We start from the raw sequence: 19,560 nt of genomic DNA on the forward strand, positions 1-19,560 counted from the left end.
GGTGTGTTAATGAGCTTAATTATGTGCTTTTAGCTTAATTTTGTATGAAATTAATCAATTCTGGGCAAAGTTTTTATCCATTTTTACATGATTTATAGCAATTTGTTTTGGAGGCTTGGCTAACAGAGGCTTGCTTAAGTATTAAACAAGCACCTGCCAGCACGTGATTGCACTCTTAGATATTTTATGCACCTACAATAAGACCTTGTCTGAAAAGGTGAAACTGCTGTCTGGCATGCACGAGACTAATCAAAATCTCTCAAACCAATCTCTTATAATTGTTAGAAACTTTGGTCCCATTCTAGTCTTTGGTTTGTAAAAAATATAAAGCTGATATGTCTGCTCTGAAGTACCCAAATGCTCGTAAAGATGCCTCTGTTGTTGATGATTATCATGGCACAAAGGTAGGTATTTGCCTGAATTAATTTTGTTTCTTAACACTTTTAAAATAACGTTAGTAAAGGTATATATATGTATGCAATGCCCTCTTTGCCAAAAATATGTTACATGCCATTTAGTCAAGGCTGTATTTGCAACTAGATGTTTTATTTGATTATATGGTTTAACCTATATGTCTTTTCTTATTATTATCACTCTCAGTCAATATACAGTATATATAATTCAGTTTTGTAATTTGTGGGCTAATGTAAAATCTAGCAATTAATTTAGTTTTAGGTTTTTCTTTTCACTAGATGCCAGATTTTTACACTTGGATGGAAGACCCTGATTGTGATGAAACAAAAGCATTTGTTGAAGCACAAAATGAAATTTCAGTCCCATACTTAAAGGAATGTCCTCACAGAGAAAAGTTTTTTGACCGGTATTTGAACATTTTTAAATGCAATTGTTACAGATTGTTTCGTTATTCTTTGGATCCAAAACTGTATTCTCAGGATAAGCTTGAGCACATCAGCTCTAATAGCAGCTCTAATAGAACAGCTCACAAACTTTGGTCACAATGCCCCTGTGGTTGGAACAGTGCTTTTTGTAGAATAGTTAGATCACTTTTTCAGCTTTAACATGCACACTTGGACTTCTAAAGAAATCCTTTAATTCACAAATTCTGACTCGTGGCTACTCCCACATCTACATTCACGCTAATTTTCAAGATTTAAATTCCGTTTCTGTTAATTTTTCTTTTCTTGGAAATTTCTTCCATGACCACGTTGATCAAATTTTGTTTAGTCGTTTCTAGTAATTGTGTTACAGAGCACTTTGCGTTTGTTGCAGAAGCTGAAATGACAGTTCAGAAATAAGATCTATGAGTTTTTTAAATTCGTCTAACTGTTTTTCTTTAAATCACAGGTTTTCACCTTTTGCTTTGTGTCTACTTTGCATTGTTTTATTGAAGCTCATTCTATTTCAGATTGACTGAACTTTACAACTATCCAAAATATTCGTGTCCATTTAAAAGGGGTTCTCACTACTACTACTTCATGAACAGCGGCTTGCAAAATCAAAGGTAGAAAAATAAACAGTTTTACATGACAATTAATATGCATATATACAAAATATTAACATTTTGTTCTGTCAAACTGCCTTGAAAAAACTGCAGCAAGTCATGCCTAGAAAATACGGGTCATAGAGTCATGTCACTGTGTATGACTTAGCTGCATTATACGTGTAGGTTTTTAATATGTATAGTCTATGCAATTAGTGAAAGTAAGACATGTGTTTATGTATATATTCAAACAGTTGATAGTAACGAGCACTAATTAAGCTAAACAGTGGGATTTTGTTATTTTCCAATCTCTCACAATTCGTACAAATTATCAAGGAACAGGTTCCCTTTCATTTATGTTATTAACGTTTAAGAGTTTTCATTTTAATATTAGTGCATGTCGTCTCGTTTTACTAATCTGGAAAGCTCACTTACCCAACACAATGGTTCGTGGTTGAAATCATTCAGACGACGAGATCCCACTGTACAATGGCTTGATACCAACAAATGCTGAACTATAGGCTGACTGCTGCTAGACAAGCTTTGATGTGTTGACTTTATCTCACCGCAGTGTCATGTACAAGCAAGCCAACCTCAGCAGTGAACCACGAGTCTTTCTTGACCCGAACAAACTCTCCGATGACGGGACAGTTTCCTTGAGTGGACGGAGGTTCAGCGAAGACGGCAGATATTTTGCTTACGGCCTCAGTAATAGTGGATCAGACTGGATCACTATAAAGGTAACAGCTCTGGCTAAAACATATTCTTGAATAATTTGTTTCTTTGTGTATGTATGACGTACATGAAGATATGCAGCTGTGTGATATTGCTGTCTGCTTATCTTCTTTTAGTATTATAATATGTTTAAAAGGATTAAGATCTCATAACAAAGTCATTTGATAGTCAACTAACTCGCAACTTTAATCACTTTGCATGTTCAGAGTAAATAGAAGCGTCTTTTAGTTTCTGTCATGCCGTTTATTATTATTATTATTTTGCATCCTCCAGCATAGAAATGAAAACAATCATGTTGTAGAAGTTTAACTCAGATATTTTTTGACTGTTTATTCCTTACTTTTTCACATCATTTAACTCAGTGCTTGCTACTATTTAAGCGTTGTATACTTTTCCATCTAAGTAATATCTTCGTTTTACCTTCTTCATCCAGTTTAAAGACGCTGAGAACGAGAAAGACCTTCCTGATGTGCTGGAGCGAGTGAAGTTCAGTAGCATGGCGTGGACCCACGACAACAAGGGAATGTTTTACAACGTCGGTTGGATGCATTTTTTCTGCATACAACTTGCCCTAGCTTTGACACTGCCTTAATTATAATGCAGTTTGCCATATTGCAACATTTTTATCTGCTTTTTGCTGAGTTACGAACATGTCGTCCCCAAAGTACATGATGCACACCGTGCTATCACGATGCTATTCGACACTATAGCAAAGCCTGGTTCATTGCTGTCTTTTATGTGACACGTTGTGTATTTTAGGCCTATGTCGACCAAGAAGGAAAGACAGACGGCACTGAAGTGACATCAAATATCAATCAAAAGGTGAGATTGCTTCAGACTTAATTGACGATTGCCAACGCATCAACAGCACTTTTAAACTTGCTTCACCTTGTTAGGCTACAAAACTGTTGCAATTTACCCTCGACTTATTTACGTTCTTTAGTTATTTTACCATCGGCTTGGAACCAAACAATCTGACGACGTTTTATTTGCTGAGTTTAAAGACAACCCACGTTGGATGAGGTTTGCAAGTTTATTGTATTATATACAACTAATGTTGGAACAGCATTTCTGGAGATAATCTTCTATTTGATGTCAGGCTTATATTTGGTGTTAAAATGCATTGTTGCTTCGGTAACTTCTATCATTGAGTATCTGGAGACATCAAATATTATTTTGTCATTTGCTGCCAATATAGAGATGTTAATAAAGTTTGGTCGTACCATTTTTTGTGGCATGGACGACGGATAAAATGTTGCTTGGAGGCACCTTAATTATTCTGCGTGCCTGAGCACATGTTTGCTCTATCACTGGCATCACAGGAATCATAATTTATGTTTTATATCCTGCTCAGTTTGGTTAGAGAAGTTGTCAACGCAAGCACGATTCTTGTCTTTTTTATCCGTGTGCACTTTACTACTCACTATCCTTTCTCTTATTCATTTTAGTGGTGCTCAGCTTTCCGATGATGGAAACTATGTGTTATTGAGCATATCTGAAGGCTGTGACCCCGTCAATCGACTCTGGTATGTCGATCTTCGTACACTAGATGGCGGCATAAGCAGTATACCAGCGTGGGTGAAGCTGGTGGACAATTTTGACGCAGAGTACGAGGTGGATCACATGCAGTGGTTATTTTGTACTCACTAGCACTGCTGATACCAGAGATTATCATCATATTGTGCTGTCACTGTGGCATTGTGATGCAATTTCTTATTATGTTGTCTGCTCTTGTGACAACAATATTATTATGGACATTATGTTAACTGCTCTTGTTATAATAATATTTCTATTAACTAGTTATTGGCAAATAGCTTAAACCATTAACTATAATCATGTTGTTATTAGTACATAACCAACGAAGGGAGTTTGTTCACTTTCAAGACCAATCTTAACGCTCCAAGGTACAAGCTAATCAACATAGACATCACAAAACCTGACATGGTATGACGAATGTGATATTCTGTGAATAATTATTATTGTTTGTCAACTCACACAATTTTAAATAATTTTGGAAATGTTTTAATCAAGATGCCACCATATGTAATTCTAATAGGCTTAAATTATTTACAGGTCATTCTCAACTCAAATTGCTTTATTTCTTTTTTCAACAATTGCAACAAAAGCGTCTGTTTCTTAACTCTTAGCAACTTGGACAAATAAATTAGATTAGCAGTAAAGTAATCACCCAACCTAAACCTTTGTCTATAGTTATACAGCCTACCATTGGATAAGTATATGCTATAGCTTGATTATGTACCAAGTAGTGAACTTAGTCATATCTTCATCCGCCACCCTGTGCAGAATGAATGGAAGACACTGATAGCTGAACATGACAGTGATGTGTTGGAATGGGCGACATGTGTCAATCAGGATAAGTTGGTTGTGGAATATCTCAGAGATGTCAAGGTAATTGTTCATATTTATGTTGAGCTAACAACCATCTATGTGCCTTTGTATTGTGTTTCTTGTGTTTTTTCCCACCAGCAAAGTTGATTTTCCAAAGCATTCAGTTGCTTTGTCATAGATGTTAAGACACCAGCATTACATATGAGTTGAATCTTAATCATCATTTATTCATAAAAGCTGTGTTCGTGTTTGTTTCACTGGATCACCAGTTTCAAAGATCTTAACCAATACCTTTGATTGTTATGTTATTGATTCCCTGTACTCCGAGTGCGTTTGATGGAATATTTTGAGGTGAAATCTCTGCTTTTCCAAAATTTAACCTCTTTTATTGACGCAGAGTGCTTTGGAGTTGCGGCAACTCAAGGACGGAAGTTTGTTGAAGAAATTTCCTCTCGACGTGGGATCTGTCGTCGGATTTTCCGGACGAAAAGAGCAGAATGAAATTTTTTATCAATTTACTTCATTTCTGTCGCCGGGAATCATATTTCATTATGATTTTGAAAAAAGTGAACCGCATTCAGAGGTTAGAATATCTTCTAACTTAAAATTTTGGATGAATTCTAAGGAAGTTGTCAACGACAGCAAGCCTACATGCCACATGCTTGTACATATTATTCCTAATAAAAATACTTGCAGTCTTAGCAACTTAAAACTGAGCTCATCTCAAAACATATTTGCCTACTTATGGGAGATGAAGTGTTTGTTATGTTGAGAAATCTTTAAAATTCACCTTATCATGGTGCATTATTTGAGTCCGCATGTTTGTTGTTGCCTTGTTCAAAATATGCTGCATAGGTTGTGCTGTTCTTACCTTGCTGATAGTTTTCACCGATTTTCTGTTCAAACTTTAGATGATTCAATGTCGTTCAAGGACCCTTTTATTAATAGTATGGAATGGGCTCAATCTGCGTTTACAACAAATAATTTGCCAATATACTAATTTTCACTATTTATATTGATTTCATTGTTTGACTGATTAATTACCAGTAAATACAAATTACATGATTTTTATCAGGATGAAGGATTTTCAGTTAATTTCATAGAATGTTTTAAACTAACATGCTAACAAATTTTGAATATTTTTTAATATTCTACTGGTTTTTCTTCTTGCAGGTATTTCGTGAAATTAAAGTGAAAGGTTTCGATGCTTCATTGTTCGAAACCAAACAAGTGTTCTACAGCAGCAAGGACGACACCAAAATCCCAATGTTTATTGTTCATAAGAAGGTGAAAAAATTTGTGTCTTGCTATCATGTTACTGCAAGCGCTTTGAGGCATGCAAAGTTTTTGTTCAATTTTATTTCAACATTGTGCATCATTTTAAACCAATGATGAGCGGTGATTCGATATGAGAGTAATGGGGGCTTTTTTTTGTAACCTTTGGAAACAAACTAAAGTTGAACCTGACACTAACAATCAGTTACGCCTCAAAATTGTCAAATCAAGTTTCACCAACGAGAAATTTCTTTTTAACTGAGATCCCTCTAAATACTTTTGCTTGAATGACAAATGAAATCGATTCCCACCGACATCTCATGCAGCCAGCACTCAGCTGCGGTGAACACTGCTTGGACGTGCTATAGCTGCAGCTTTGCATGAGTCGTGTCAAATGCTTGCTATTGAAAGCGACGCAGTAATTTTGCATAAAACTGCAGCGCATTCGTGCGAGTCCATGAATGATCCAACTTCTCAATTTAAACTTGTTAGTACAACAGTGTAAACGCAAACGTTTCCAACTTATTATTTTCATCAGGGAATCCCCTTGAGTGGAAACCATCCAACTCTGCTCTACGGCTACGGAGGTTTTAATATTTCTATTACTCCGAGCTTCAGCGTATCCCGTGTCATATTCATGCAGCATATGGGCGGCGTGCTTGCCATCGCCAATATAAGAGGCGGAGGGTAAGATAATGGCCATTGTGACATCATAATTGCTCTGTTATTTTACTTGTGGTAAAATTAAAGTTAACAATTCAGTCCCAGCTTTTGTTGTTTGTGTTGATTTTGACATTTGTGCATAAGAGGTAACTTTTGTGTTCAGAGTAATAATGTGTTCCTATCGTTTTAATGACATCACTCTTCATCAACTTTTCTATCGTGCAGATGGTCCCAGCTCTTATTATTTGTGTTTAGTAAATTTCTAGTCAAATTCGATATATTTTTATTTTGTTATCTTTGTGTTCAAAGTAGTAATGTGGTTGCAACCCTGTGGTTACGTCACATTCATCAACTTTCTTAACATACAGGGAGTATGGTGAGACATGGCACAGAGGTGGAATGCTTGCAAAGAAGCAGAATTGTTTCGACGACTTTCAACACGCAGCTGAGCATTTGATAAACGAGGGCTACACAAGCCCCAATAAGTGAGTTCTTATTCAAATTCTCAATGGTGGTTGTTTCAATGCGCATATCAGCTTGTATGGTGGGTTATTATCGCAACCTTCAGTCTGCTAATAGCGACCACATTACGTGACACATAGCATGGAATTTATGTTGCAATGTGCTGCTGTGTCTAATCAACAACAGCCTGTCCCAGTCAATTTTCTTCCTGTGGAAATGTGATAATCGCATGATTCTGCTCCCAGATGATTAGGAAATAATTTTATTTCTGTACATGGAGCATCAGTGCAATGACGTCATATATGTCGTTGCATGTGGAATAGTCAATGCAATGACGTCATATATGTCGTTGCATATGGAGTATCCGTACGTTGGCGATTTTGTGAAAGTGTAAACGCAATTTGCTTGTATTACGCTTGACACCGAATATTTTGTGATTCTTAGACTGACCATCAATGGTGGTTCGAACGGTGGTTTGCTGGTTGCTGCTTGTATCAACCAGAGACCAGACCTGTTTGGTTGCGCCGTCGCACAAGTCGGGTAAGTTGAACTTGAACTTGAACTTGAACTTGGCTTGTCTTGGTGTAACTACTCTTACGGGAGTGGTGTTACGTCAACTAACTGTCGCTAAAACGTTATGAGAAGGTTGCGATTTATGATTAAACAAAACTTGAGGAATGATCCCCGCACTAACGTCTTGAGTATTAGTCATAACAACACATCACAACAGTTGTATCTGAGTAGCATAATATATTCAACGTATCATACATTGTGAATGACACACGACGCGACTGTACTTCATTGAATGACACAAACCAAGTAACATATCAGCATTAGGAATGAAGCAAGCTTCGAAAAGCCTGAATATCACCAAAGTTATTAATTGATACTAAATGTGTTATTACGTAATTATATCAGCCTTTTTCTTTAAATTGGTTCTAGAATATTCCATGATAGTTACATGACTTCAGCTTAGTTTATGGTTGGTTAATAATCACGTCATTATCAGCACAACGCATGGAAATCGAACAATAATGACGCTGCAAAGCACACCGAGCCGCAATGTACAGCATAGCGCATTTAACCACTTGATGTTGACAGAGCGCATTTACGATTGCGTTCCGCACTCAGTGAATCAGCCTCGACACGCGCTACGTCACGATGGGTGCGCAACATTTATCGTTGTTGGGTCGCTATCAAGCACAGCAATAACACTAAGAGCCGATCTCAACATAAAATTATGAATACGCTGTTTACTTTGTAGTAAACGCGGTAGTTTTGTCTTCAGGGTGATGGACATGCTGAAGTTTCACAAATACACAATCGGTCACGCATGGACGACTGATTTCGGATCTTCAGACAATGAGGAACAATTCCAGTGGCTTATTAAGTGAGTCGTGTGTCGAATATTTGGTCGTGATTAGAAGTTAAAAATCAAATCGGTTTTGATGTTTATTAATCTTGGTGTATCATGCTGTCAGCTTAACTTTATATTTCAAATTTCTCATTTTAATAAATTACCTTTCTCAGATATTTACCCATTGACCTTATAAATAATTTTGTGAAACTTAAAATTCGTCCACGGTGCTTGTTTAGATTTTCTTGTGTGTTATGTCATAGGCGTAACCTGATTGTTATTTTACATTTATGCCGCTCACAATACCTTGTTTATTTTATCAAAGACTTAATGGCGTTTGGCTTAACATTGTAATTATTGCTTCCTTTTTATGTAGATATTCACCCATACATAATGTAGGAAATTCCCAGGGCCCCCAAAAAAACCAGTACCCATCATTGCTGCTCCTAACCGGGGACCACGACGACCGTGTGGTGCCCCACCACTCCTTAAAGTACATCGCCACTGTGCAGGATAAAATGGGGGCGTCCCCTAATCAGAGAAACCCTCTGCTGATAAGAGTCGACACAAAGTCTGGTCACGGCGGCGGAAAACCAACTTCAAAAATAGTGAGTTTGCTGTTTTTTTCCAGATGTGTTTTGTGAATATCAAAGTTTTTATAACTGCCCTTACATGCCGGTTTGCAATTTTGATTGCGGAGTTTATGATGTCACAGTGGGTTTTGTAAACGTTGTGACAATTTTTCTGAAATATCCCGGTTTTCTTACTATTTATATATATTCACCTCTTGTTGGATGTTTGTCAAACCTGAAATCTTTTTCCAAAATGCCTAAAAGATTTTAAACCTGCACTTTGAAGAGTTTAGAAACTAAGAAAGTATTTGTCCAACTGATGTCATAATGATTTCATTATTACGTCAACAGATAGAGGAGACATCAGACATATATGGCTTCATTGGAAGAAACGTTGACGCTGATTGGCTGGATTGCTCAGTCCCAGTTTCATCTGCAACAAACCGGTTATAACTGGCGGTCATATCGACAAGAAACATTTTTAAGACTAATTCCATTCTTTTTCCAACGCATTTCATCGTCTTAGCATTATTACAAGTCGACTTAACTCCATATTTTTTCACTTGTTCGTTTTACGTTAACCCATCAACATCCACGTGGTTGCAATACAACTTGACCATATCTATTTGGCAATTTTGTTTGGTCAAAATGCGCGTTTTTCATGTTTTCTGTTTCCCTTGTCATCACCTGTTGGTCGTCCCACGAAAAATAACTTGCTAGCAGTAAAATATATACTACATGCTGCTATATTAATTCTTGCACTATTTAAATAAATCGTTCCAACGCTTTTTCTAGAATTTTTCACCATTTTGTTGCAGCATAATTTGAAGTCTCCCACATTTGTTTGATGTTCGTCTGATGAAGCTTGATCAATTTTTTCCTCATTGTGGTTTCATAGAACTTAATTCGTATTTAGTCCAGTTGCAGGTTCCTGTGACTCCTACACCGATCTTGATTTCTCGCATTGGATGTTTCCTGCAAAATAATTTGCTGCTTGTAAGACATATTTGCTTCTGTTGCTGTGTTACTCGGTGCGTATAAATTAAATAAGTTTAATATCTCTTGGACGGAGATTGACATTTCGGGTCGAATTCTTGCTGGAACTTTCCAAGATGAATTTATTAGTAGAATTTCGTGTTTAACAATGAACTACAAGTGTAATAACTTGAAATAAGAGTAGGCTATATAGGCCAGGCCTATTAGGCCTACTGTACTGTATATCAAACACATTGTTTGGTCATAGTTGCAAGAGTCTTTATAGTTCGTTTGTTGTTACTACATTGTGACATCATACCCGCTTTATCAGGTGACTGGATAATCGAACACTGGTTAAGAGGTGCGGATATTCGAGGAAGCTCTCTTGGGCAGCCAATAAGAACCTGGTGCTACTCTTCAACGAAGAGGAGGAGCCACAGGAAGCAATCATCATCGTAACTGTATGGAATGTGCAGTTTTATGAGTCTGTCAAGATATTTTGAGAGTTTGTACAAGGACAATTTCTGACTTGGACAATCCAAGATGTCGCACGATGACGTTAAAGTGGATTATGTGCTATCAGTAATAATTAGGAATACAACAACAACAAGAACCCAAATCCGAATGGATTCGCCAAATAGTGTATCCGTGGGAGATTCGGGCGAACCCGAATACTATACATATACTTACACATTTTTCGACTTTAGTATGAAATAATGATCTTTTTTCTTAACTGAGCTAAACTAAAATAACTATTTCTTACCGGAAATCATTTACTTAAAGAAAAGAAAACATGAAAGAAAATTATGATCAGAGCCAAAAGTCAACATTCAAGTCAAGTTTGAAACAAAACGAGTTGTGAAGAGTCTCAAAAACATTTCCACGCATCGCTTCACTGGGCATGGCCACTCATCGGGTGATGACAATGATGATGTCACCACAATGCTCAATGAAGAGTTGAAGTTTTATCCAGATCAAGTAGATGAAGGTCCTCCTGTTGATGGGGGAAGTGTCTTCCGATTTACATCTCATCCTCACACACTTCCTCGCATCCGCACAGAATCCGGATCAAAGAAAGAGGAGATTGAAGAAGATTCATCCACTGATGATGAGGACAAAATCCTCCAGCGAATCATCAAGAAGACTCCCAGTCCAAGAAGAAGTTCAAATCCTCTGCTCAAAGTGTCCAGGGGTTTCAATGAGGTTGACAAGGCTGTGAAGCAACTGATGCAGCCGCAATCTTCTCTGTCGCCGGACATATCGAGATTATCTTCATCTCCGGCTTATGACAGTACTCGTTACATGGATGCCGCCCGATCAAACAAAAACTTCACCAAGCCACCTGTCAATAGAAGTATTATATCGTTGAGAAGTTCAGATGCAACGTTGACTGCATCGGTTGATACTCTCGTCCTAAGTTCAATCAACGAGCCTCAAAGTGACGACAGAACTTCAAATATTTCAAAGAAGAATCTTCTAGAAAGCGACACTACTCCTCCGCAATCTGAGGTTTGTTCAATATTCTGGAGCTTGGACACATGCACTTGAAAAATTTTAAAGCGTTGACAATTATCTTTCGTAGAACTTCGATGGGAGTCATACCAGTGTCTTGCTTAGTCGTAGAAGTGTGAGGGAGATCCCCCTAGTAATAAAATTTCCGGAATCGAATGGCTTTCAAGTGAGTGCTAGGAACACTTGCTACGTTAGGTTTTGTTTGCATTCACTTGATAAAATTTTCGATTAGGTTGGAAACGAGTCTTTAGAAGCGCAAGTGCTCGCTGATATGAAGCTAAGGATGGAGGAAGATGAGGTCGTGGATGATCCAAAGAGGAGGATGGAGGAAAAAGTGAATTACCAGGATCACTTCAATGATAGTCTAGAGATAAGCTGGAGCACCTATCGCCACCGATAAAGTCTGAAGTTTCCTTGCACACCCCATATCACAGACATGTAATAAATTTTAGGCCTACGAAGCAGAGATGCAACGAAATGATCCATCGAGTGAAGCTAATCGAGCTCTCGACGGTTTGCTATTGGACCATTCAAACCCACGTGATTGGGCAAACCTTCTCAGCCCGCCGATCATACTTCCCTCCACCAGGACTCAGCAGGTACCTGTGACGTCATAAAGATCATTTCTCTACGTCATACCGACGCAGTAATTGTGCCTGTTGACAGAAGAAGGAGAGTTATTCGGATGTGGAGTCCGGCGGGAACGAGTCAGACGCGATGGGGTTGTCTGATGGAAGTAGTTCGGTTTCGATTAAAAGCTCAAATGGAGCTGAAACTGATGAAGAAGAGATGCTGGACCTGATGTACGACCCCTGTCTCAACTGCTACTTTGATCCCAAGAACGGAAAGTATTACGAACTGAAAAATTGAATTTTCTTCATCTCGCTCCATCTATTCCTACCGCATCATATATTTATATGATATCTATTTATAAAAGCATTGTCTTGTATATTCTTATAGATTTTTTGTATAATTTCTTCAATAGAATTGAATTTCTAGGAGTTTGTACTAATTCCTACTTTATACTGTGTCGAGCCAATAAAACTGTGCACCCTGCACTGTGCTTGCTTCTTGTTAGAACTTGTGCTGAATCTACTTCTAAGTTAGTAAAATGAAGCACAAATAGTAATAACTAATAAGTAATTTCTCACTTGATCCCAGCCCTAATGGTAGGTTACCGAGTCTATAATAATCGTCCGCATCAACGCTCGTCAGTCATGTGGACACTTTTGCAGCGGAACGTTATTTACGAGCAGAGGGTAAGGACTGAATAGACTGGTCGTAACCCTCATTGTGCCACTGGGGGGAGCCCGAGGTGACTGAGCAGGTTTATGCGGCATCAAGAGCTCGTTTTGACTTTGGTTGGTTTCTGCGCAACAACATTTTGTCGAATGTTGATGCCAGATCCAATGTCGATCTTTCGTGCATGAGCAGAAGCTTTGATGAGCACGCTTGGGTTGACGACCTTTAAAACTGGTGACCCCAGAGAGAAGTTATTGAGGTCCTGTTTTCCCAAAGTTTCTGTTTTGGTGAAAACGTGTTTGTTGCTTGAGGTCAAATGCCCCCAGGACCCGCTGAACTCTTATTCTGTATTTCCTTTGTTCGGTTTTGAACCTCGCGTTACGTGCCGAGCAGCAAGTTCAAGTGTACGGCTAGTTGCTGAAAGCATGTTTCAATACATGCGCGACTGACGTGTGTGTGTTTACGCACTGAAAGTGAAGAGAAAAACACACTCGTAAATGGAATAATATTTTGTCATGTAACCTGTTTAATTAAAACAATAAGTGATGAGTAGAAGTTTCTGCAAATGCCGGCGGGCCGCATGCGGCCCGCGGGCCGTAGTTTGCCCACCCCTGCCATACAGTTGTTCCAGTCTGGGGACTTCCATTTAAAAACTCTGCATTCTTCACATTTTTATACGATCCTCTAAAAGTCTAAATTAGCGTATAGCCTAAGCATCTTGCATTAACGCGTGTCTATGCAGATTTTCATTCTATCGTTTATTTTATCGAGTCCGTTCTACTTTGCTTCTATACAACTTAAATCAACATGACTTTGTTATGGAATAGGTGTATATCAGGTGCGGGCAACATACGGCCCGCGGGATTTTGACCGGCCCGTAGACAGTTTCCAGTCTTACATGATAATGTGGCCTGAGGCCACATTCTGCCGCAATCCCTGTATTGCGTCACTGAATAAGTCCAAGTTTGCCATCCTGAGAAAGATGGCCATGAATCTACTTGTTCTGTTCGGGTCTACAAACATTTATGAGCAAACATTTTCGACCATGAACATTAATAAGACAAAGCTGCGTTCCAATCTATTCGCCAAGTAATTCATTTTCTCATAACAGGCCCGCCGACCGAAGAAGTTGCCCGCCCTGGTGCATATGGTTGTTGAACTTGACAGCTTGACCCACAGCTCGATGATATATGACTCCCATGAGGTCGTTATCTGCTTTTCTCAATCTTATACTTATTTGTTCAACTTAACGAATTATTGTCGTATGAAGATGACAACAAACTTGTCTAACTTGACACTGAACTTTTTCTCAAAGTTGTAACAAGAATGACAACTGTATAAACTGATTATATTGAAGCTTCTTTGAACGATTACAATTAGACAAAACATTGGCTCAGAAACAGCAAAAAGACGTCCATTTTACAGCATTGATCTTAGCAGACATTTTACTTATTGATAACTGATAATAATAAACGCTAATGAAAACTTATACTGCAAACTAAACGCATGCAAAAAAAGGCAAGCACGACATCTACGTCACAACTTTAAAACAATAATCAGGAAGTTATTATGACGCAGTGTTACGCTTCACTGATTCGATACTTAAAGACGAGATTTCCAAATCTTATTTAACCCGTATATTACAATAATTATAATATCATCACAAAAGTAGACATGACGTGGTCTTCGTTTATTTCATCAATTTCAAATAAGACTTGGGAAGCCATCTTTGCTCTTTCCATCTTTCTTGCTCCACACAAGCAAGCATCCAACCACGATGACGAATGCTGCGATGACGCAAACTAGGAACGACCAATCGCCTTCACCGGCTACAACTTCGTACTTCTCAACATCTGACGTAATAAATGACGTCAATACAGTATAAAGAATGGAAAAATCGTTTTGACTTTACCTTGACATGTTTCTCCATCTTCAGCGAGAGATCTTCTCTCATAACACATGCACATGACGTCATCGTTACGCATCTCACACACGTCACTGCAGCCACCGTTTGACTACAAAAAAAACGTTTCAAAAATAAGTTGAAAATCTTCAAGTATGTCGCATGAGATGTTACCTCTTCACAACTCTTCTTCTTGCTCTTGCTGATGAAGATAGGTCCGGATGCAACAAGGAGCGAATCAGGTGATGCCACGTCACGTTTCTTCGTCGAGTTACCACTTGGCTGATTGTGACATGAAAATTAAAAACTTCATGAACAAACACAATTAGAATTTTCAAACAAAGGTAAAACAAAAGAATCCATCGTCACAAGTGACCATTGTTACCCCGGCTGGACATCCAGATTCAACATCCTCGTGACATATTGTGACGCGACAATAAACGTAGATTGCACCCTCTAAATTCTTTGTCCACAAAAAGGCCTTGAAATTGAAAGCAGCATACTCTTCCATGTAGTTCCGGTCAATTTCAATTGCGTCATCAGATTCAAATGGGTTATTAGCTGGCAAACTTTTAAAATAAAACAAAAAAATCAAGAAATATGTAACAATAGTTATTATTACATCTTAACCTGGTCACCTGTCCTTAATGATGTCATATCTTGTTCCTTCATCATCAGGGTCTTCACTTGGTGTCGCCCAACATTCTTTTAACTGAATTGAAAATATTATCATGAAATGACGTCATCACTGACGTATAATGGCAATCTCAGGGAAGTATTTGTAAGGATCGAGATTAGGTAATTCCAGGGCACATCGTTTCAAACCTGAACATGCAGAGCGTCGTCAGGTGTACTCAGTTCCACTTTTGTGTAGACGAGATCCGGAACCTTGACCTCAGCCCCCGCATCCAGTTTATCAGAATAAGACTGATTTTTGGTGAAGTAAATTTTAACTCCGAATCTTCCTTCTTGTTCAACAGAATCCAGCGCCACTTTCCTGTTGAAAGTTGTTCAATGCAACGAGCGTCAACATGTTGCAACAGACGTCTAACACTCACTTGATCTCGGGAACAATCGCTCCAGCTTCAAGCAGTTCTGTCCTGTTGTACTCGCACGTCAGGTTGAGGCATCCATCAACGTAGCGCTGGATCGGTGCAGATTCGTTCAATTTAGAAAGACATCGCAGAGGAAAATTCGCTTTGATCACGTCGTCTATGACCTAAGTTGTACGTCATAGAAAAATTTTAGTAGAAAAAGGCTGAGGTCATTATAAGATTTGATGTAATTTTCTTAATGAATTGGATAAATGATGATGAATAAATCACCTCCAATATAGAACATTTGGACAGGTCAAGATTGAAATTTGGATCACTCGCATCTGCCCTACATTCGGGGTCAACTGAGTTCACATCGTCAACAGGAGTTGCGCTGATAATGACGTAACCATCGTCATTTCCGCACAAGTCGTTGACAGTTTGCGTTGATAAACTAAAAACACCAACAGCATGGTTATGACGCAGAGAAGTCAATTTTTTTCATAACAAAAAACACAATTTTAACAAGAATTACAAATTCATTTATGTTTTTTAGTGAAAATAATTTGATTAAAAATTTAACTTTAAACGTCAAAACTACCTGATATTGACCTGTCCTTGCTGACTGCCGCAAAAAAGTTCGGTTGCTGCTGGTGGAGTTGAAACTTGTGGCAAAATATCATAAAAACGACGGTTAAGCAAGAATTGTAAATCTTGCATTTTAAAAATAACTTTGCTCACTTGCTTCAAATGTGATTTGAAATCCCGCCCCCGTAAATCTACCGTCAGAGGCAAATTGTATCTTAATTTCTTTTCCTGTGATGTTGAACGGGGCCGGAACCGCGTTTGTATCATAATAAGCAAATCCCGTTCCTTCATCGGATATTATCTGTGTCATTGTTTGAGAAAACGACGTTCAATATACTAAGCTAACAAAGTTGAAGTAGATGTTGTCTGAACCGTGTTAAACAAATTTTGAAGTAACATTAAAAAGCAGGATATAGTTTGGCACTCTGAAGGTTAATTTTATTTATATTTTTCTACACAAACTTTCGCAAACATAAGCTTGCTTCTATATTTCTAAATTGCTAGCTAAAGGTCTGCTTGGAAACAACAAACGCAATTGTGACGTAACATATATAAGCGTGCAAGCGAAGTTGAAGCAATTGTTCTTATTATTCTTACAGAAAGATGATCCTCAAAAATACGAAACGTGGAATTAAAAGACACGGTGTAAGTTGTTGATTGGCTGCTCTTTATCACCGTCTTCCGGACGTAATCGACCGGATAATCTTGAGGAAAGTTTGGTGACTGCACTTCTATCAGTGGCACGTCCTCAAAAAGTTCTGATGTTACGTTCGAAGATGGCACTAAAAGATAAAATCATGCACTTTTCATTGATTAATAATCCTCAATTTAATTGTCTGGATTTGTTTTCCTCAATTTTTTAAGTGAACAAACCAAATCAGAGATTTCCTTTTCCCAAATTTTAGAGCAACTCAGCATTTCTCGAGTACAAAGCAAAGGCGCTCGCAAAGCAGTTAAATTTAGGTAAAAACTAAACTAATTGATAATGAGCAGCATCAAGAGTTGTTTGGAGCAAATTAACAATGATTACAACAAATTAACTTTCTATTTGTGGCCGTATAGACTTTGTTGTGAAATTTAAATCTTATAACTTGTGGTCAACCGCAAAACCAATGAAAAACGCCAAAACTCTTATTATAAGGGTCAAGGCAGAAACTAGCAGCCAATGAGCGAAGATAACAACGAGACCATATTACAAGAGCACAATCTCAACCAGCCAATGAACACTCAGGCAACGCAACAACCAGTAGACATTAAATGATTGTTGGCACTACAAGGTTTAACTCAGTAAATCTTAGTAACTTAAGTTTGTGGTAAATTGAAGCTTTCTAGACTATATTAATAAAACATATCAATAAAATCCTTTCACTGATGGATTTACTGACAACTACTTTTTAATTGTTTCTGTTATTGTGATGTAATAAGAACCGCCATCTTCGTCATAATTGAGCGATAAATGTACGTTTTATGGCACTTATTTATAGCAATAACTGCGTAGCCACTACATAATATTAATACAATTCCTTTCAACAGTATATTTGCTGACAACTACTTTTTGATTTTCAACTTGTGTCAGGGCATGTGTCTCGCTTTAACATTTTAATATTTTTCACTTTCAAAGCTCCGGTTAAGTTATTACAATAACTCGATTATACTAATAAAAATTTTTGAAAGTGACTTGAAACAAGCTATGATCATATACATGATATGATATGATATGATAACAAGATGACAACTCAGCTCATCTTCGTAAACTTTTCCGTTGCTGACCATCGTTGTCGTTCAAACAACAAACCTTTATATCGAACCGCCATCTTATGGTTTTAAGCAGAGTTGCATAACGTATTGTTTAGTTTTTTCCATTAACTTTGCGGAGCGAATGTTGTCGGCAATTTTAAATTGAAATACTAACAAAAGTTTAGGCGTAAAATTCGGTCTTTTGATTTCATTTTCACTGGATCGAGCCTCTAAAATATGTTTATGCTTAAATAATACTCCCAGCACCCACCAGTAAAAAAGTTGACAGAAACACCAGTTATGCTGCGATCACATTGTACGAATGCATTTGTGGAATCTTGAAACAACTCGACCAAACCGGCCAACGAATTTCCAATTGTACCCAAAAGTTGGTCAGAGGTGGAACTTCCGTTATAAAACTAAACAAAGTTATATTATAACAAAATAAATCAAAATGGGAAAAAAACTTACGTTATTATCATTGTATATCAATAGATCGATTAACAAACTGATCTTATGTATTTGGACAAAATTTAAATCATCGACTCTTAATATTTCAAATTAAATCACCGAGCATTCGAATCCTTCAGAAACTGGCGTTTGTAAACGTGTCCTCACAAAACTGAAGGTGCTTCCAGTTACGCTTCTTGTAACAGAGATGTTGAACACAGAGCACGATGCAGGAAGATTAACATCACGAGTGAAAGAGGAAGAAAGATCTTCAGACCTAAGTTCACATTGCGCATCCACTTCAACTCCAAGCATTCCAACAAGAACAAAAATTATGAAACCGACAAACATTTTACTCGCGTCTGGTTCCCTCGCCTGATACAACTGAAATCATAAAGATCTTAAGCGATTAACTATTAATTAGGCGGATGTGGCATGATGCGTCGTATAAGAAACAAAGCAAAGAATGACTGTTCAAGGAAATAATTGTGTGTGATGAAACAATGCAATTAAAGCAATCAACGTTACATCTGCAATATTGCCTACCTGTAGCGTTCTTTGCACCAACACGCAGTATGTTGCCGGCATACTCACCCCTAGAACTACAAACGAGACAGGCAAGCTTATAAGAATTAACTGGATGGTTTGGTAATTTCTGGTTTCCACAATGAGGTCTCAACCTGACCAGTCCTACCGCCAATGTCGTACATAAGTCGCATCATTTCTTTCTGTAAGTGACAAAAGTGAATCGCCATAAACAGTCAAAGATGATTTTTGCGATTCCAGGTCAAACCGTTTCACAGAACCCGAAAGTAATTGTCACGTGCCAAACAATGCTGTGAATTACTGCCAACTGAACAAAAAAGGTTTTGTTTGGGTCGAGACTTAAACATCGGGTTCTATTTTACACAGCAGTAAAGTGAGCTTTGATTTATCTTTATTGGTGTTTAATCTAATGAGTGTCCAACGTAGCCGACCACATAGCCACTGAGTTAACGATTTCTTTATGTTGCTGAGCTCAAGTTATTTTTGAATAATATTCGATAGTTAAGAAACAACTGACAAAAATGTGAGCCAAAAAATTGCAAACTGTCGTTAATTAGGAATTATATGAGGAATAACGTCATCATATTGCAAAGTATTCATGCATGACGGCCTTGTATGTAAGCTCGCAATGTGGATGTTTATTGCGAAATGCTCCCGTATGTTGCATCATTCTGTCGAACGTTTGTAACCCTGAAATCACGCCACGTATTTCATCCAAT

The 19,560-nt window shown here is 37.8% G+C and overlaps 3 protein-coding genes and 1 long non-coding RNA gene across 6 annotated transcripts in view; 3 read left to right on the plus strand and 1 right to left on the minus strand.

Annotated features, from left to right (window-relative positions):
• Positions 1-285: 285 nt before the first annotated feature.
• On the plus strand, positions 286-9,642 carry LOC143451974 (prolyl endopeptidase-like). 2 transcript variants are annotated; one of them, XM_076952765.1, is made up of 18 exons: positions 286-404; positions 693-820; positions 1,367-1,462; positions 2,013-2,181; positions 2,610-2,711; positions 2,936-2,998; positions 3,120-3,199; positions 3,625-3,790; positions 4,025-4,120; positions 4,481-4,585; positions 4,923-5,108; positions 5,699-5,812; positions 6,339-6,487; positions 6,832-6,948; positions 7,370-7,465; positions 8,214-8,315; positions 8,659-8,890; positions 9,206-9,642. In XM_076952765.1, exons 1-18 carry the CDS (start codon positions 336-338, stop codon positions 9,305-9,307), a joined length of 2,172 nt encoding a protein of 723 aa, XP_076808880.1. In that variant the 5' UTR covers positions 286-335; the 3' UTR covers positions 9,308-9,642. The 2 variants fall into 2 exon arrangements, with proteins under 2 accessions (XP_076808880.1, XP_076808881.1); XM_076952766.1 differs by lacking the exon at positions 7,370-7,465.
• A 144-nt stretch (positions 9,643-9,786) lies between these two features.
• On the plus strand, positions 9,787-12,397 carry LOC143451975 (uncharacterized). 2 transcript variants are annotated; one of them, XM_076952767.1, is made up of 5 exons: positions 9,787-11,338; positions 11,412-11,507; positions 11,574-11,675; positions 11,794-11,940; positions 12,008-12,397. In XM_076952767.1, exons 1-5 carry the CDS (start codon positions 10,772-10,774, stop codon positions 12,209-12,211), a joined length of 1,116 nt encoding a protein of 371 aa, XP_076808882.1. In that variant the 5' UTR covers positions 9,787-10,771; the 3' UTR covers positions 12,212-12,397. The 2 variants fall into 2 exon arrangements, with proteins under 2 accessions (XP_076808882.1, XP_076808883.1); XM_076952768.1 differs by having other exon boundaries at positions 12,011-12,397.
• Positions 12,398-13,914: 1,517 nt separating this feature from the next.
• On the minus strand, positions 13,915-18,696 carry LOC143452880 (uncharacterized). Its single transcript, XM_076954020.1, has 13 exons — positions 18,416-18,696; positions 18,117-18,264; positions 16,706-16,890; positions 16,262-16,409; positions 16,122-16,185; positions 15,812-15,974; positions 15,545-15,705; positions 15,312-15,483; positions 15,125-15,198; positions 14,872-15,055; positions 14,661-14,768; positions 14,496-14,598; positions 13,915-14,436 (listed from the first exon to the last, which is right to left on the minus strand). The coding sequence occupies exons 1-13, from the start codon at positions 18,644-18,646 to the stop codon at positions 14,288-14,290; spliced, it is 1,890 nt and encodes a 629-aa protein (XP_076810135.1). The 5' UTR covers positions 18,647-18,696; the 3' UTR covers positions 13,915-14,287.
• LOC143452881 (uncharacterized) overlaps positions 16,980-19,560 on the plus strand; it is a 106,511-nt gene continuing 103,930 nt past the window's right edge. Inside the window, exon 1 of the long non-coding RNA XR_013115113.1 lies at positions 16,980-17,071. This is a non-coding gene — a long non-coding RNA (uncharacterized LOC143452881). The remainder of the gene's footprint in view (positions 17,072-19,560) is intronic.

The sequence above is a fragment of the Clavelina lepadiformis genome, chromosome 4, assembly GCF_947623445.1.
Source record: "Clavelina lepadiformis chromosome 4, kaClaLepa1.1, whole genome shotgun sequence".
Classification (NCBI taxonomy): Eukaryota; Metazoa; Chordata; class Ascidiacea; order Aplousobranchia; family Clavelinidae; genus Clavelina; species Clavelina lepadiformis.

What these genes read in the sequence shown, in the direction of transcription:
- LOC143451974 (XM_076952765.1), top strand. Translation starts at nt 336, where the DNA reads ATGTCTGCTCTGAAGTACCCAAATGCTCGTAAAGATGCCTCTGTTGTT. An exon ending in TGCGCCGTCGCACAAGTCGG is followed by an intron (nt 7,466 to 8,213) that starts GTAAGTTGAACT and finishes TTTTGTCTTCAG; the next exon opens with GGTGATGGACATGCTGAAGT. An exon ending in GAAAACCAACTTCAAAAATA is followed by an intron (nt 8,891 to 9,205) that starts GTGAGTTTGCTG and finishes TTACGTCAACAG; the next exon opens with ATAGAGGAGACATCAGACAT.
- LOC143451975 (XM_076952767.1), top strand. Translation starts at nt 10,772, where the DNA reads ATGCTCAATGAAGAGTTGAAGTTTTATCCAGATCAAGTAGATGAAGGT. An exon ending in CTACTCCTCCGCAATCTGAG is followed by an intron (nt 11,339 to 11,411) that starts GTTTGTTCAATA and finishes TATCTTTCGTAG; the next exon opens with AACTTCGATGGGAGTCATAC. An exon ending in CCTCCACCAGGACTCAGCAG is followed by an intron (nt 11,941 to 12,007) that starts GTACCTGTGACG and finishes GCCTGTTGACAG; the next exon opens with AAGAAGGAGAGTTATTCGGA.
- LOC143452880 (XM_076954020.1), bottom strand. Translation starts at nt 18,646, where the DNA reads ATGTTTGTCGGTTTCATAATTTTTGTTCTTGTTGGAATGCTTGGAGTT. An exon ending in TTCTGTCAACTTTTTTACTG is followed by an intron (nt 16,891 to 18,116) that starts GTGGGTGCTGGG and finishes TTTATCTTTTAG; the next exon opens with TGCCATCTTCGAACGTAACA. An exon ending in TTTTTGAGGATCATCTTTCT is followed by an intron (nt 16,410 to 16,705) that starts GTAAGAATAATA and finishes ACAATGACACAG; the next exon opens with ATAATATCCGATGAAGGAAC.